Source organism: Nannobrachium achirus, assembly GCF_963921795.1.
Source record: "Nannobrachium achirus genome assembly, chromosome: 16".
Taxonomy (NCBI): Eukaryota; Metazoa; Chordata; class Actinopteri; order Myctophiformes; family Myctophidae; genus Nannobrachium; species Nannobrachium achirus.
Window position 1 is genome coordinate 8643405 of NC_137823.1, and position 17973 is coordinate 8661377.

Genomic DNA, 17973 nt, shown 5'->3' on the forward strand with positions numbered 1-17973 from the left:
CTCAGCGGTCCTGTGTACCACCTGGTTCTAAATGTCACATAATAATGCAGGAGGCAGCGGGATGTGGCATCATAACATGTCTACGTTGGGTTTATGAAACAAATACTTTGCAGATAGAAAGAGGATAAGTCAAACTTGCCGCACAGCCGCAATGTTGGTAGATTGGCGTTATTTAATATAATCTGATAGCAAAACAACGTAGGAAAGCATTGACTATACAGACTCAGCGAACACAGCCTTGCAATAGAGAAAGGCCTTCACAGACCCCACTTCCAAGCACCCACTGCACACAAAATGTGGTGGAAAAACAGAGCTACACTTTCTAACCACCTGCCCACTATACCAAGACATCAGAGACAGAGACACATACTTCCCACAAATTACACACACCTGTGAGTTTGAAAACTCCCATACATACTGGGAGACAACAAAAAAACTCCCATATACTGGGAGAAATACAACAATGACTGAACACAGCAGCAATATTTGAGAACTGTTGAGATAAAAGGGCCAAAGGCTATAGAGAATGGGATACAACCACCCTAAGGTCTACAAACCATTGAACGGCATCCGGACCTACTGCACATACAGTATAAACAGAGCTGCTACCGTTAAACACGTTTCTTTTCTTTCATTTGTATACTATTGACAATATGGAGACAAAAATAAATGCTGCTATTTGTTCCAAAAAGCTTCATACCCTGTATATAGTGTACATAACTAGACAAATGTGACATAGCTTTGTTTACACAATACTGTACCCCATCCAACTGTATGTTCTGTTTACACAATGCTGTACCCCTCCAACTGTATATATACAGTATGTTCTGTTTACACAATGCTGTACCCCCTCCAACTGTTCTGTTTACACAATGCTCTACCCCTCCAACTGTAAATATGTTCCCCTTTAACAACAGTTTATTATATTTTGACACTTGCTTTGGCAATGTTAAACGTATGTGTTCTCATGCCAATAAAACTCCTTTGAATTTAACTGAATTTAAATGATTACAGGGGGTCTATCAACGCCATGCGCGTGCGTGAGCCTCACAGCTAGAGGTGTGTGTGTGTGTGTGTGTGTGTGTGTGTGTGTGTGTGTGTGTGTGTGTGTGTGTGTGTGTGCGTGCGTGCGTGCGTGCGTGTGTGTGTGTTAACTTAGCATTAGCTTTAGCCTATATCCACCTCATTCATGCACGCCAGCAAAAGAAAGCACCGTGCGTGTGTGTTTAAACCCTCAGCCAGTCATAAACCATATGAAAACAAATAAACATCAGAAGTAAACAGTAATAAAAGGGTAATCAGTCATAAAATGTTGTTGTTACTCACTGTTCACACGCTACACAGGATTACCCCGTCGCCAAGGAAACCACTACAGGGTTGCCACGCTGTGTGAGAAACAGGCGGCCAGGTCCAGACCAGTGGTGGAAAACGTAGTTCACCCCCATGTAGTAGTTTTCTTTTTTCCCCTATTGATTACTCATGGCATGTGGACTTTAGTTCAATAATATATATATATCATTTTGTTTTGTTTTGTTTTTTTGTCGCATTCCTTTTCCCAACAACATTTTGATTGTAGTAAATGTACCCCATTGATTCATGCATTTGGGTCTCCATCCAGAATCAATGGGGGTAATCAAATTATTAGCTTAGGAATGTGACAAACACAAAAAACATATTATTGAACTCAAGTCTCCATGGCATGAGTGTCAACTGTCAATAGAAAGTTTTGAGCCCAGTGGTTGGTGAACTACTCCTTTAAGTAAAAGTATCAATACTCTGCTGCAAGTAAAAGTCTGGAATTTAAAATGTAGGCCTACTTGAGTAAAACTACAAACATGTAGTATCAAAATGTACTTAAATAAAGTACCAAAAGTAAAAGTACAAATATTTTGAAAATAGCAGATCTAGAAGCTCATAATGTGTCGCATCACGACACATTGTGAGCTTGTAGATCTGCTATTTTAAAACTGTCAGCATGTAAATAATTAAGTAACAAAGCTGTCAAATAATTATAGTGGAGTAAAAGTACAATATTTAGATCCGAGATGTAGGAGTAGAAGTAAAATATTGGAAATTGGGAATACTCAAGGTAGGCTAAAGTACAAATACCTCAAAATTGTACTTAGGTACAGACTGTACTTGATTAAATGTACTTAGGCTATAACGGTAGTTACTTTACACCACTACTGCATGCAAGCTGTTGCCATGCAAACCATGCTGCTCACCGGGGGAAAAAGCAGACATGGCAACAACACCGAGCCCAAACACCAGGGTGCATTGTGGGATATGGAGTTTTTTATTTATCGCTATGAATTCTCGGTAATTATAATGAAAACACATAAAACAACGTATGGGAACCAGCAGACACGCAGACCTCATTAACATATAAATATAAAACATACAATAATTATTTAAAATACATTATATGACTCTCCGGTCAGGATGGTACGGTGACGTCATGTGACAGCCGAGCCCGTCAGTCAGTCACGTGACCCTCCCACGTGCCATTGTTGTTGTGGTTCTCTTCCGTGTTCCGTATGTGTCCTGAACTGAAGAGGACGCGATTATGATGAGGAGATCTGTTTATTAACAGTATTATTAATGGTTTCATATGGGTCTACAGATCTGTCGTTAGTTCATTAGTTTGTTTACCTGGTTACCATGGCAGCGGCGGTGGACAGCTTCTCCCTGCTCTACAGAGAGGTTTGATGGATTGATTAATAGATTGATTGATTGATTGATTTATTGATTGATTGATTGATTGATTGATTGATTGATTGAAGACTTTATTAGAAGTTTGCACTGGTACAAGGTCAACTAAAATGAGATCATTGTAAGCTTGTTGGCTTATTTATCGGTACACTGGAACCACTTTATGTATCTCATATTTATTCATTTATCCAATATTTATTCAGCATTTGAGCGACAGAACCACCATTTGATGACATTTAGCCTCTCAGACCCAAAACTATAGAATATGTTGTCATCATTGGAGCAGATTTTGTCCACAATTCCTTGCTGTATTGATGTTGGTACCATAGCAAAATAATAACTCTTCTACATTCTCTAATTGTGTAGAGTGCTTGTAGATCAATTCATGCAGATGTTGAACAATATTTTAACTCTTGAGAGCGTAAAATTTAACCAAATGGACCTATTTGGTTTCATTTTACACTCTCAAGTTAAAGATCTACAAGGGTCCATTTGGTTACCAACTCTCCGTCATTTAGCTGGGGACCACCTGGAACCCCTTAAGGACCACTGGTGGTCCCGGGACCACTGATAATAACTGGTGTTTACAGTAAAATGGCCACGGGGAGGTAAGGATATGCTTTGTCATCCCAGTGGTGTAAAGTAACTAAGTACTTTTAATTAAGTACTGTACTTAAGTACAGTTTTGAGTTATTTGTACTTTACTTGAGTATTTCCAATGTCCAATACTTTTACTTCTACTCCACTACATCTCGGATCCAAATATTGTACTTGTAGAGTATTTCTACATTGCAGTATTGATACTTTTACTTCAGTAAAACATTTGAGTACTTTTTCCACCACTGGACTTTCCTACCAGTTTAAGAGTAGCATTCACCTGTGTGAAGTTGTCCTCTGACTGATTCTCCCTGAATAACAATTCGGTATCGCTCTCTCTCTGTGTGTGTGTGTGTGTGTGTGTGTGTGTGTGTGTGCGTGTGCGTGTGCGTGTGCGTGTGTGTGTGTGTGTGTGTGTGTGTGTGTGTGTGTGTGTGTGTGTGTGTGAAGGTGTCATCGTGCGTCAGCGGCTGGTTCGAGCCCCTGGTGGTGGTGGGTGCGCTGTACGTGTGCGGTCGGGCTCTGGTGCTGCTGCGGGGCGCGTGCACCATGCTGCGCGTGCACGTGCTGCCGCGCGTGAGGCGCGGACCCCCGCTGAGGGAGAGGTACGGCGCCTGGGCCGTCCTGAGCGGTAAGGGAAACTGTGTGTGTGTGTGTGTGTGTGTGTGTGTGTGTGTGTGTGTGTGGCACAGAATGGCAATAGAAACATATCACAATTGAATCCTAGATCTTTATTGTTCATAATACATAAAAAAGAAGGCTACTATGTTGCAACAGGCTGCACACATTTAATCTTTATAATAACATCATTACATCACATCATTACAGAGGCATAATCTCAGAAAGAAATTAATTGATTGATTGATTGATTGATTGATTGATTACTTTATTATCAGTTTTCATAGTAAAAGTACAGGACAGAAGAGTCCAGATACATTGTCTACTGATAGGATTTAAACCACAAGAAAGCACTATGGCTTGTTAGCAATGGGGTCCTTTGTACTCAATTCATAGGGGTTGGCATTGCCATGGCCCATTTCCAAAATAGCAAAAATAACATACACAGCCATAGATCATAGGTCACTACCATGCGTGACAGACTGATCCTTGTGACTTTAAAACCATTCTGCGCTGCTGGTATAACTCACCCAATCATTCATTCTAAAGCCATTTAGGCCTAGAAATATTGAATGCTTTAACTATTGAAAAATAGCAGATCTACAAGCTCACAGAGCTTGTAGATCTGCTATTTTAGAAAAATCATGATTTGTTTTTTGCATGTCTTTGAATACATCTATTTAAAAGCGAACATTTGTAACTCAAATATTTGCTTCTGGGTGGTCCCTGGAACGGCATATTTTGAGATGTGGCCAAATACCTGTAATTTTGGGGGTCCTCAACACAAAAAAGTTTGAGAACAGCTGATTTAGAGGAAGGATTTAGAAGTCGGGTCAAAGATCTTGCACACATTTTCACGATTTAAAAAAAATAGCAGATCTACAAGCTCGCAGCGCGGCACTCGGTGCCGCGCTGTGAGCTTGTATATCTGCTATTTTTCAATAGTTAAAGCATAAAATAATGGTTAAAATCTAACGTGACGTGGGCGCGTTCCAGGTCTTTGAGGGTTAAGTTAAGTTAGGACACATTGTCCTATAGTCCAGGGGTTCTCAAAGGGGGTGCCGCTGCACCCTAGGGTGCCCTGATGCCAGTCGAGGGGTGATCTCAGAATACTTTGATCATATTTGGAATTTATCATCAATATCACTTCAGTTTAACCACTTAGTAAAACGGACCTGAGTCGCACTGTACTGCGTACTGCGTTCTTCATCGATCAGACACAGAATCTCGTCACCAAAAACAACAGATATACAAGCTCACAACGCGTCATGGTGTGTGACTGTGACACGCTGTGAGCTTGTAGATCTGTTTTTTTTTTTTTGGTGAGCGTTCCCCTCCCGGAATAGGGATGCAAGTGGTTCAATCAACCTAACTTTATTAAGGACACTTGGTCCATAGCAACATAAACATAACAAATAAAGGCAGAGATAGTCCACATAAAATCATAAATGCTTATACAGGCTCACACGCCAATGGTTCCACAGTTAGGGTTACCCTTTATTAACTGAGCTCAATAAAGGGTTAGTCAGAATTAAAACGACACTGTTTGCAGAATCAGACAGCCTAAACATACATGATATTTTTTTCAACTTCGACTTTTGACTTTCTCTGGTGGGAGTTGACTTGTGTAATGAAGTCGACTGAGTCGACTTGTCGACTTTTTCGTTAATGCCCTACTGTAGATGTCTCTATTATAGACCCTATTCACGGCCCGCCCACGCACGCAAACTCAGCAAATTTCTCAGCAACTTCCTGGTGCTGACGTCAGCTTTGGAGGGTAAAATAACATAGAAATCACTGGACTTAAAGCCAAAAATCATTATTTCGAACGATAAAGCAAATTATAACACTTTGTGCCTTTTACTATCTTGTTTTCTTGATCATGCTAGCCGTTTTTTATACATTACTATTCGGAAATTGCATTAAATTTGCGATTTCTGTGTTAACTCTATGGGATATTAGTAGTTTTTCCCCTTCAACCGTGACGTCAGCACCAGGAAGTTGCGTAACGCGAATTCGGTCAATCAGAGAGGTCGTTCGTTAAATAATACAGTCATCTTCGATCTGTCATCGTCATCCTCAGGAACGTCCTCAGAGGTGTGCCGGGCGTACGCGGAGGAACTGGCCCGGCGGGGCGTCAACCTGCTGCTCGTCAGCCAATCAGAGGAGGAGGGGGAGGAGGAGGAGCTGTGGGCGGGGCTGTCCCAGCGCTACGGGGTGGAGGTGGAGGTGCTGAAGGTAGACTTCTCCCTGCTGGGACACGCCGCCTCCAAGGCCGTCCTGCTGGCCGTGAGGGACAAGGACGTCGGCCTGCTGGTCACCTGTCTGGAGCCCGCCCTGGACACATCACAGGTCAGAGGTCATTTAGACCAGTGGTTCTCAACCTTTTCAGGCCGCGACCCCCCAAAATAATCATATTTTAACTGGGGACCCCCAAAACAATTATATTTTAACTGGGGAACCCCCCACCATGACGAGCACTAAGAGTTGAGGCATTACATTTTGTATAACTCGTTATTTTCTCTCTGTGAAAATAGCAGATCTACATACTGTGAGCAGCATGTAGATCGGCTATTTTCACAATTTCTGCCTCTAATATTTGACACTTTGGCCAATGTTTAATTTTTCATTTCAGAGGTATTAAAAAGTCCTTAAATTGTCACTTTAGAAATGTGCAGATACCCTCTATACACTTAAACTTTGTGTTGGTTTGTTTACTATTGAGTGAGAAAACAATGTTTCACATTAAGTTAATCATCTGGGGACTCCCTTGGGTCCCGACCTACAGGTTGAGAACCACTGATACTAGGGCCGTCACCAGGAGTCATCCACGCAACCTGACAGCGTGTCGCAGGTTCGATTCCCGTCGAATACGTCTGCAAGGTCGTAAAAGGCATTGTAAAATGCCTTAACGTAAAATGCTATAATGAGCATTACTGAAGACCAATTATAGGAACAGAAAGATTTTTTATTTTTATTGTTAATACAGTTTGAACTTGTGAAACGGGACATGCTGCACTGTACTTTACTACTATTTTGATGTCCATAACTTTTGTACTTTTGCTCAAGTACGTGTTGAATATGGGCTTTCTACTTTTACTCTAGTAAAACACTAAGAAGAAGTACTTCTTCTGAACACCTGAGGGTGCCACAGTCCACCGATGCTTTCGGAAATGCCCTGCTTTATTTAGTCCAGCCTTGTTGGGTTAAGGCATACTGCTTTATTTAGTCCAGCCTTGTTGGGTTAAGGCATACTGCTTTATTTAGTTCAGCCTAGTTGGGTTAAGGCATACTGCTTTATTTAGTCCAGCCTTGTTGGGTTAAGGCATACTGCTTTATTTAGTTCAGCCTAGTTGGGTTAAGGCATACTGCTTTATTTAGTCCAGCCTTGTTGGGTTAAGGCATACTGCTTTATTTAGTTCAGCCTAGTTGGGTTAAGGCATACCGCTTTATTTAGTTCAGCCTAGTTGGGTTAAGGCATACTGCTTTATTTAGTCAGCCTAGTTGGGTTAAGGCATACTGCTTTATTTAGTCCAGCCGAGTTGGGTTAAGGCATACAAACACTGAATTTGAAAAAGCAATGCCTCTTTATTCCAAAACTATGGATGCATCCTTATTGAAATGGTGGCTCGTATCCCAACATAAACACACCTTGAATGTATATACTTTTATTTAGAAATGTTCCAACTTGACCCTTTTGAAAGATTCCCCAGAAAACACAGATATCTGCAGCCTTCATCATCACAAAAGGCTTTAAAAAATATATTATATACATTTCAACGTAATTATTATAAAATAAAATATTGTCTAAAATCTAAATATAATTTTGATATTGTTTCCATACCGGTAATGTAAGGCCAAAATCGGCCGATACAGATATGATGACCAATTAATTGTCCATCCATCCATCCCTAGTGTGTTATAAATAATAAAAAGTATTATTTTACAGTCTGACATCACGCTCTGACATCACTGTGATGTGATGTCAGGGGAACCACACTAACAGAATCCCTTTTATGCCCATATATGGAGATCCCTGATGTCATCAATATTAAGCCCATATCTAACAGGACTTCATATGGGAATGCCCATATATAAGCCCATATCTGTGTGGCTGGTTCTACAGACAGGGATCTCCATGTATGGGCATAATAGGGATTGTATGTATGATGTCAGATGCCATAGACGTCATAGGACTTTCACATAACGAATAACTGAGCAAGCATGTTTGGGCTCTCACAGCATATCTCCATTCAGTACATGGATCTCCATATATGGGTACCAGGGGACTCCATATATGGGTAATAGGGCATTCACAAAATATTCGAATATCAAAGTCACTATTCGACGTTGTTCACCGAAGTCGAATATTCGCTTATTTTTTTTATTTATTCATAAGAATGAGTTGTCAATGCCCCTGGTGGATGATTTTGTTAATGCTCTATACCAGGGCTTCTCAAACCTTTTTAGGCCGTGACCCCAAAATAAACATATTTGAACTGGGGACCTACACCCTTACAAGCACTTGGAATTGTAGGTTTTACATTTAATGTGACTCGGTTCCACAGATAAATATTGTGAAAATAGCAGATCTACATGCTCACAAAGCCTCGCAACGCGAGGCGTTGTGAGCATGTAGATCTGCTATTTTCCCTTAGGTGTCTCACTAGTTATTATTATTATTATTACACTTATCATCACTGTTATTAACTCTTGGCCTCCTCTCAGAACCTGGTGGACCAATCAGAGGATCAGTTGTGGCGTGCGCTGGGTGCCAACATGGTGTGTGCCAGCCTGTTGGCGCGCTGCGTGCTGCCTGGCATGGTGGCGCGCCACAGAGGAGCCCTGGTCAACATCTCATCTGGAGCTCACCGCTGCCGCCCGGTGGCTGGGAGGGTGATGCTGGCTTCCACCTGTGTGAGGACACGCGCACGCACGCACACGCACACACACACACACACACACACACACACACACACACACACACACACACACACACACACACACACATTAAAGGAGACTTAAGTATGGAATCAAGTTTTCAGTCGTCACGTCACAACTAGGACCCAAACTAGTGAAAATAGCAGATCTACAAGCTCACACTGCGTCGCCTCGCATAATTACCTACATAATAAGGTTATAGATAGATAGATAGATACCTTTATTATCCCAAGGTTAATGGTACCCCAACTACGCCCCAAAAAGCAGCTACACAGCGGGAAATAATGTTTCGAGTTTTTGGATGAATATATGATGTGGGTTTGACTGGAAAGGTCTTTGCACATTGCTGCAGTTTTTCGGGCCTATATTGGCGCAAATTACGGAGCACGAAAATTGCACACTGCCGCCCGTTTCGTATTTATTTTCAGGTTAGAGGGTAGATTCTTTCCGATTTGTGCAACTGTTGCCACTGGGTCCCTTGCTCTCTCTCTCTCTCTCTCTCCTCTCTCTCTCCTTTGCCTGAAAAAAGCAACTAAAACGCAGCAGTGCAACTAGCTTAAATTTGGAGGTACTGGAAAGAAAGAGGTTTGGTGTAGAGGGGGAAAAAGAGCAGACTGAAAGGTCAAGTTTATTAAGTATTGACGGTAGGGTTGCCAACCGTCCCGTATTGGCCGGGACGCCCCGTATTGGCCGGGACGCCCCGTATTCTGACTGAAAGAGGCGCTTCCCGTAAGGGAATGCGCTTGTCCCGGTAAAGGGACTATGCACATAAAATATATATTTTTCTGTGCGTGCGCCAGGCATCGTCTGCCTGCCTTTGTGTGTGTGTGCTGTATCTGAAGGGCTCTAGGACCCTGGGGGTGCCTCGTCACTTACGTGCGTGCTGCGCGAGTCCTTGTGTAACATGAACTCAGCTGCTGTGCGTTGTTGAATGAGAGCCAGCGCGGGCGACACAAAACTAAAGTTGCAACTAACATTTCTCTACCGAAATTAAATAAGTACCTGCATGTGAGATGAGGTTTGTTAGCCAAAGCTCGTTTTGCCCCAAAACTGTGGGACATTCTGAAAGAATGAGTCTCTTCTGCAGCAGGTGAGCTGTGTGTGTCTGTGTGTCTGTACTCTGTACTCTGTATGTGGCAAAATGCTATAATACTATCTATGGGTTCTTGAGAATCTGGATGTTGAAGAGCTCCAAGCAGATTACTTGTTCCCCCTTTCTCTGTAGCAGTATATTGTTGACCAGTGGCTCCAAAACATTTTAGCCCAAGACCAAAAAGAGAAATGAAACATTTACCCAAACTAGTGAAAATAGCAGATCTACAAGCTCACAACACATCACTATGCACAGCTGTTGAGAACTTGTAGATCGGCTATTTTCACTACTTCTTAAATATGTGTTTTCTAATTTATGGAATGTCTTAGACTTTCATTTTAGTTATTCATAAAATTACTAAATCATGAAAATAAAATGAAGAAAACAAAAAATTAAAGGACCTATAAAAATAATTATGTGACTCACAAATGGGACACAGTGTTTGGGAACCAGTGTTGTAGACTATGTACAGTAGGCCCTATGCCTCAATTGAAGTGTATCTTATAGTAAAATGTAGGTCTACATGGCAAGCCATGGGTTTATTATGGGCTAGATATATCTGGTGTGTGGTTGAAGCATTTAATTTCCTTATGATTATGATATGTATGCGATGTTACAGTAAGTGTAACCTGATGCAGATGTAGCCTGATGCAGATGTAAGACCTGTTGTCGTGTTTGTAATGTATTGTGTGTTATACTGTAGGTATAACTGTCTGAGTGTCTGTGACTGTACCGTAGGGATAACTCTCTGAGTGTCTGACTGTGCCAAAATGCAGTTTTCTATGCATTTCAGGCGTGTTGAGTCTGTTGACCCCCCTCAAAACACAATATTTTTTTCGGCCACCCACCTTCGGCGGGCGGCCAGAAGGTGTCCCTTATTTGAGTCTCTGGGATATTGTATTGTGTGTATTGAAGTGGTTAAATATCTGAAAACACACATTGACATGAATCCAACATACACTGATGATTGTGCTGTCAAACAATGAAACTATATGGAATCTATTCCTCGGCCTGAAAACGTTGAAGACCCCTGGTTTAAACTAAATAAAAACATTAAGGCTGGGACTTTAACTGATTAATTGCGATTAATTAATTAAAACAATTAATGCATTTTAATCACACTTAGTTTTTGCACCACAGAACCTTCAGTTTCGGGCATACCGATCATAGCGATGCACCAACCAAGAAGAGACAACAAACGCAAAGGGAGAAGTAGCCGATCAGAGTGCTTTGCTTGGCCCATTGGATGGGAAATTTTGATTTAAAAAACTCGATGTGTAATTAAAATGTGATTAATTAATCACAGAGCCTGTAATTAATTAGATTACAATTTTAATTAATCACAGAGCCTGTAATTAATTAGATAAAAAAAATTAATCGCATAAAAAACATACATTAGTGACTATGTTTCTCATCTCCTCCAGGGTTTCATGGAACAGTTTTCATGAAGTAATAAATCATAAAGTAGTGAATGTGTCTCTTCTCCAGGGCTACATGGAACAGTTCTCCAGAGCGTTGCATCATGAGTACGCTCCTCACGGCATCTTCATCCAGAGCCTGATCCCTTTCCAGGTACGCTGCTCACATGGTTAGTTACCATACCAGTAACCATGGTTACCTAACCCTAAAACTGTTCACCTGGTTAGTTACCACACCAGTAACCATAGTTACCTAACCCTAAAACTGTTCACCTGGTTAGTTACCATACCAGTAACCATAGTTACCTAACCCTAACTGGTCACCTGTTCTCCTTTAACTCTGAGAGTGTACACAAGGAACCAAATGGATTTGGTTCCATGTGTACACTCTCAGAGTTACAGACCTGTAAGGGTCCATATAAGCCCCTTTTCGACTGCAGTTTTAGCACCACACCACACCGCACCACATAAAATATCTACATTTTCCATTACAAAAAAGTACCCCTATCGGTAAGAAACAAATTGACCCTTTTAACTGTGATTATAATACAATATAAATTTGTATTACAACTATCCTAATTATAATGCACTGTAATGGATTATAACTGTGATTATAATACATTATAAAGTATTAATGTATTACTATGATAATTAAAATACACTATGATAGATTATAATAGTGGTTATAACACAATAGAATCTATTATCATGTATTACAACTATATCCTGGTGGTCTAAATGAAAAGTCAGTGAGTCATTATGAAGTGTTTGGCCCTATTTGGCCTACTCTAGAGTGGATACTTTTTAGTACACTGTTTAGTACCACTTTCACACCACTCTACCCAGGTCCTTGTAGTGGAAAACCTGGCACAAGTGGGCGGTGTGGTGTGGAGTTGGGCCAGTGGAAAATGGGCTTTAGTTCCATTTGTTAAATGTAATCCATCATACAGTGTGACAGTGTTAAAGGACAACTTTAGTTTTTTACAACAAGGGTTCATAAGTTAGATTGTAATTAAAGAATATAAAAGATGAGTGTTAAATTGATTTCATTTACTTCTTTCTATTGTTTTAGAGATTCTTATTTCAGTGGTTGGGGGCATGCGTACAAGTGGCTAAATATGTCATATTACACAGAATAAGCCCATTCCCAAGATACAACGCAACCTTTCATGGTTGAATGTGACTTATGGGGGCTAGTAGTGTTACTGTAAATAGCAATAAAGAAACTGCTGGCTTATTGTGTCTAAAAATACATATTTAGCCACTTGTACGCATGCCCCCATGCGTATGCATGCCCAACATTTTAGCACGGTAGCCGCGATAAAACAATAGAACGAAGCAAATGAAAACGTTTTAACACTCACTTTTTCTTTTCTCTAATTACAATCTAAAATATGAACCCTTCTTGTAAAAAAACAAAGTTGTCCTTTAAATATAATCCATGATAAATGTAATCTCTCATCCAGATATCGTCCAGTGGATCTCTAGGATGGTTGGTGCCCACCCCAGAGGTTTATGCCCGCCATGCCATCACTACCCTGGGCATCTCTCACCACACCACCGGGTACTGGCTCCATGCTCTACAGGTTAGCAATTCAATATTCAAAAAAATGGTTTTGTCAGTTCACCTATATACCAGTAAGACTCCCTAATCGGGAGATAAGCATGTAATGTATACACAAATCGGCCTGTAAGTGGCATTAAAAGCAACCTCATGGTGGCGCTAGAAGAGGGGCATGTGAGAAATCAGGGGCGGAGGTTGTGGTTTGCCACATAGACATAAAAAGGTAGACGCCTCCTCCGCTCTGGGGGCGTTGGTAAAAGAGGACTGGCAAGCTTCCGTCATTCTGAAGGACGCTTTCTTGGGCGTCACAGAATGAGACGCTCGGTAGGCCAGTCAGATGCGGGACTCCCTCTTTCCCACTGCAGGGGGCAGAGTGCCTTCCACAGTTCCACACTTCCGCCAGTCCTGTTTGTCCTACTGCAGCGGCGGAGGAGGCATCTAGCTTTTTATATCTGTGGTTTGGCAGCCAAGGAGTGTGTGTGCAAAGTTTGGCATGGATAGGGGCAACGGTGCCGGAGATAAGAGTCTGCAAAAAGCAAAAGATCCGCAACAGAATATGCGTTACGATGCATATTTTCCAACAATACACTCCAGGATTGGTTCTATGGCATTAAAACACCCTGGTGTGAACAAGATAGGTGGCTTATTACTACTATCTAATCGCTCCAATGATCATTACTGTACATCCTGATGTAATTACAATTTACAGTTTAGGCATTTAGCAGATGCTTTTAATCCAGATTGACTTATAATAAACACGGTAATACATCAATATAATAAGCAAGGCAATAAATAATATGTCAATACATCAACAATACAACAAATGCATAGAAATATCAATCTAGAAAAACAATAACATAGGTAGACCAAGTACCTAATCAGTAAAAAAAAAAACATTTCTAAAACCTAATAATGCTATCTAGCTTCATGTATGGTCATCGAGGGAAGGTGAGTGCTACGGTAAGTGCTATCTGCTTTTGGGAGCCAGGTGGGCAAAGTGTCTTGGACGAGTGGATTTTTGTCCTGGGGTTTTTAGCGAGGGTTCCGTCAGCATCCCTGTGTTGGCTGACCTGATCTAATGACTACTATCTAATGGTTCCAGTGATCATTACATCCTGAGTTGAAAGAAACTATTTCTGGAGTATCTGGAGACGCCGTTTTTTCGGGGCAGTCAATGGGTTAATGGCCGCTGGCGAGAGAATTGACACGAACGTATAGATCTGCCACTCTTCATTAGTATTCAAACAGCACGTAGTCACCTGTGACTGTCATGATTCAACTTCATGTTGGCATGGCACGCTGACTGTCAAGACCATGAAAACTTCCTGCTGATATCCCTGAAATACATCATCGCTGTGCATTCCAGAGTGTTTATTTGTAATGATTATATTTTACATAGTGTTTATAATTTACAGTATGGAATGTTGTGTTTATTCATTATAATTGAGTACCTGAGACGAATAACAGTATAAGTAATTTTCTTTTTTTATATATATATATTTTTGGATTTACCAGACTGTAAACCACAAACTAGTCCTTTTTAATCTGTTAAATATGAGTACCTGAGACGAATAACAGTATAAGTCCATAATTGACTTGTTCCACAAACTGCTGGAGATATACTGTTTCTCCACTTTCCATAAGTATTATGTCTTATAATTCCTAATATATATGATTTAAGTAAAAAAATCTAACTCAACAAAATGAGGGGAGAGTACATTAAGACTTTAAGAAATTAAAACTTCTAGTTTGTGGTTTACAGTCTGGTAAATAAAAAAAAATGTTTTTATCCAAAATGTTAAAATACAGACTTATGCCTCATTCACATATAGAAAAGCCAAGCTAATGGTTGGCTTGGTAATTCAATGTAATCTCTATGCAAAGCAGCTTTTAAAATTTCCAAGCTTTTTTTCGAGCATGGACATTTTTAAAGCTGGTTTGCATAGAGATTACATTGAATTACCAAGCCAACCATTAGCTTGGCTTCTCTCAGTGTGAATGCAGCATTAGACTATTCGTCTCAGTTACTCATTATATTTACATAATGTTTATGTTTTACAGTTTGGAGTGATGCAATTCATTCCAGAGTGGATTTGGCTGCTGGCGTCACGAATGGTCCTGATCTTAACATAAAGAAGAGCAGTCTTCACTTTCACCTGGAGATCAGCTTTCTCCTGACTACAGAAGACAACCATGACAACAGGACCATCACCCTATGTGAAACATACATTCTTTAACTGCTGTAGTGGTTGTTCGTAAAGTTATGACACAGAAGTTAATAGTTCTTGAAGTTCTGGTAAACAGTTGATAGTTCATGATGTTTCCGATGCACTGATGTACTTGAACAAACACACCTAAGACTTTTAGAACAGGGGTCTTGAACAGGGGGTCCGGGACCCCTAGTGGGTCCTCACAGTTACTACAGGGGGTCCTCCAAATCTTTGTGTGGTAGTAACTTTTTTTCACCTTTTTTATATTAACCACTTGAACCCCAGCGTCCATATTCTGAGAACTTTAGCCAAAAATAGCCGATCTACTAGCTTGTGAGCTTATATCAGCTATTTTTGGCAAAGAGGTTTGGTGTAGAGGGGAAAAAGAGCACACTAAGTACAGAGTAAAAGGTCAAGTTTGTTAAGTATTGATGGTTCAAGTGGTTAAATATCTGAAAACACAAATTGACATGAATTCAAAACAGTTTTTAATTTGCTTGATTGAATATTTAGATATTTGATGTAAATGTTACCAGGCCCTCCAGGCCCAGGGCCTCTCCCCACACACACCCATTGTAACCTCAAACTTCATTTAAACCATGATAGATTCATTAAAAACACCCATTATTTATTTATTTTTAATAATATTTTTTTTGTATTTAGTTTTTTCCATTTTCCCAAATAATTATTAAAAATATATGAAAAAAGTTAAAGAAAAAACACAGCCTGCTCACGTATTAGGAGGGTATTATGAGTCACCAGAAAAAATTATGGGTGTTTTTAATGAATCTATCATGGTTAAAATGGAGTTTGAAGTTACAATGGGTGTGTATGTGGAGAGAAGCCCTACCACTGCTCCCTGTTGAAAGTGGAATATCCCTTTAAATTTTATGTTGGTTTGTTTACTGTTGAGTGAGAAAACACTGTTGCACATTAAGTTAATCATCTGGGGACCCCCCCTCCCCCAGGGCTCCCGACCAACAGGTTGAGAACCACTGCTCTAAGTATACATTAAGAACGCATACTGTACTTGCACATTGACATTGTTTTCAGAAAATCTGTTTTCTATTTTTGTTGAACACAGAACAAGCTCTTTAAATGTGCTCAAACATGAGCCAGTGTATAATATCGTTGTTGTCGGGCGGAAACCTCGTGTCTCCAAGTTTCAAATGTGTATGTTCTTTCGCAAAGTAAAGCCCTGCTTCATCATACAAGGCTGTCGCACAAAGGTAGTGAAAACAGCAGATCTACAAGCACACAACGCCGTTGTGTGTAAATCATTTTTTAAAATGATAAAAGCAAAACCAACGGTTTTGGACAAGGTTTCCACCCGACAACGACGATATAGTGTATGTATTATTGTGAATCAGAGAGACAGTGTGTCATTGTAGAGGGTTGAAATAATATCTGATTCCATAAAGTAACAACAGTATAATCTGATGGGTGTCTTGTATCACTGTGTGTTTGATGTTCCAATCAAGAGTCAATATGTTGTTCCTATAGTGTAGCAGATTGACTCACAGCCTCAGCTCAGCCTGATGGCCTCAAAAGTCTAGTATCTCCCTCAGTCCATAGGCATAGGGGGGACAATGGTAATTAACTGACATAAAGGATGTATTATCTAATGCAGGGGTTTTCAAAGTGGGTGACGGGGCACCCTGGGGTGCCGTGACGGCAGTCCAGGGGTGCCGCGAGATTATTTGATAATATTTGGAAGTTATTTGGACAATATTTAGTATAATTTTAAACTTGAAGTACAAAGTTATTTTCAGTCAGTTCTAATCAAAATGGCTATTGTTTTCAAAGTTTTCCTCGCAACATAATCACTAAAATATGGCATAAATATAAGGTGTTGGGAGTGGAAAGTATGAATATATTGTAGGGGTGCCTCGGATGAAAATAATATTCATAGGGGTGCCCTGAAAAAAAGATGTTTGGGAACCCCTGATCTAATGAGTTACAGGGAGCACCACAATGTGAACAGACCTATTATCAAACATATAATTTTCCGAATGTCTGTCTGTCTGTCTGTCTGTCTGTCCGTCCGTCCGTCCGTCCGTCTGTCTGAGTGTCCGTCTGTAACAGTGTTTCTCCTCAGTGGCTGGAGCAATTGATCTGAAATCGCATCACCATTAGCATATGAACACACCTGACATAACTGTGAAGCCCGTTTGTCACTTTCACAAATCGTATGCTGTATATTAGCATTTTTATGGTGTATCTACTATCTATTCTGCATCTAGCATGAGGCATATCTATTCTGCATCTAGCATGAGGCAACATGTTTAACCAGCTGTGTGTGTGTGTGTGTGTGTGTGTGTGTGTGTGTGTGTGTGTGTGTAGGCGGGTGGGCAGGCAGGCGGGTGGGCGGGGAGGGGGGTCGTTTGTCTTGCCCTGTTACAGATGTTGTCCAAAAATCATGCAGATCGGTACACAGTATCTCTATAGCCATTAAATGAAACGGGTATTTCTTACATTGATGCTCCTACATATTATCATGCAAGCACCAGTTAAAGTTACTTTCCATCCCTCATATACTGTGTGCACAGTGCACATCCCATAACCCACACACTACACATCATTTCGGAGCTCATATCTTTGAACGGGTAAGGGCTAGTTACATTATAATACAACAGAGTATAGGCCTACATCAATATTTTCATGGTAATATTGTGTTAAAGTCTGTTGTTAGTTCACCATAACCCTGACCCTAACTGTTTAGGTAAAGTCCAGTACACACGGTTTATGATTGAACCTGGTAAACTTCTGCTCTTCCAACAGGGAATTCTTATGATTCCCATGCATTGCTACGTGTCCTAC

The 17973-nt window shown here is 40.6% G+C and overlaps 2 protein-coding genes across 2 annotated transcripts in view; one reads left to right on the top strand and one right to left on the bottom strand.

The window, feature by feature from the left end:
* Window positions 1-1352, bottom strand: part of tbc1d32 (TBC1 domain family, member 32) — an 81813-nt gene extending 80461 nt beyond the window's left edge. The window contains exon 1 of the mRNA XM_080744668.1: window positions 1327-1352. The gene's annotated coding sequence lies outside the window, so the exon portion shown is untranslated. The remainder of the gene's footprint in view (window positions 1-1326) is intronic.
* Window positions 1353-2549: 1197 nt separating this feature from the next.
* Window positions 2550-16539, top strand: LOC308301277 (inactive hydroxysteroid dehydrogenase-like protein 1). Its single transcript, XM_080745201.1, has 7 exons — window positions 2550-2703; window positions 3760-3940; window positions 6011-6279; window positions 8656-8844; window positions 11450-11533; window positions 12846-12965; window positions 15005-16539. The coding sequence occupies exons 1-7, from the start codon at window positions 2662-2664 to the stop codon at window positions 15074-15076; spliced, it is 957 nt and encodes a 318-aa protein (XP_080601327.1). The 5' UTR covers window positions 2550-2661; the 3' UTR covers window positions 15077-16539.
* The last annotated feature ends 1434 nt before the right edge of the window (window positions 16540-17973 follow it).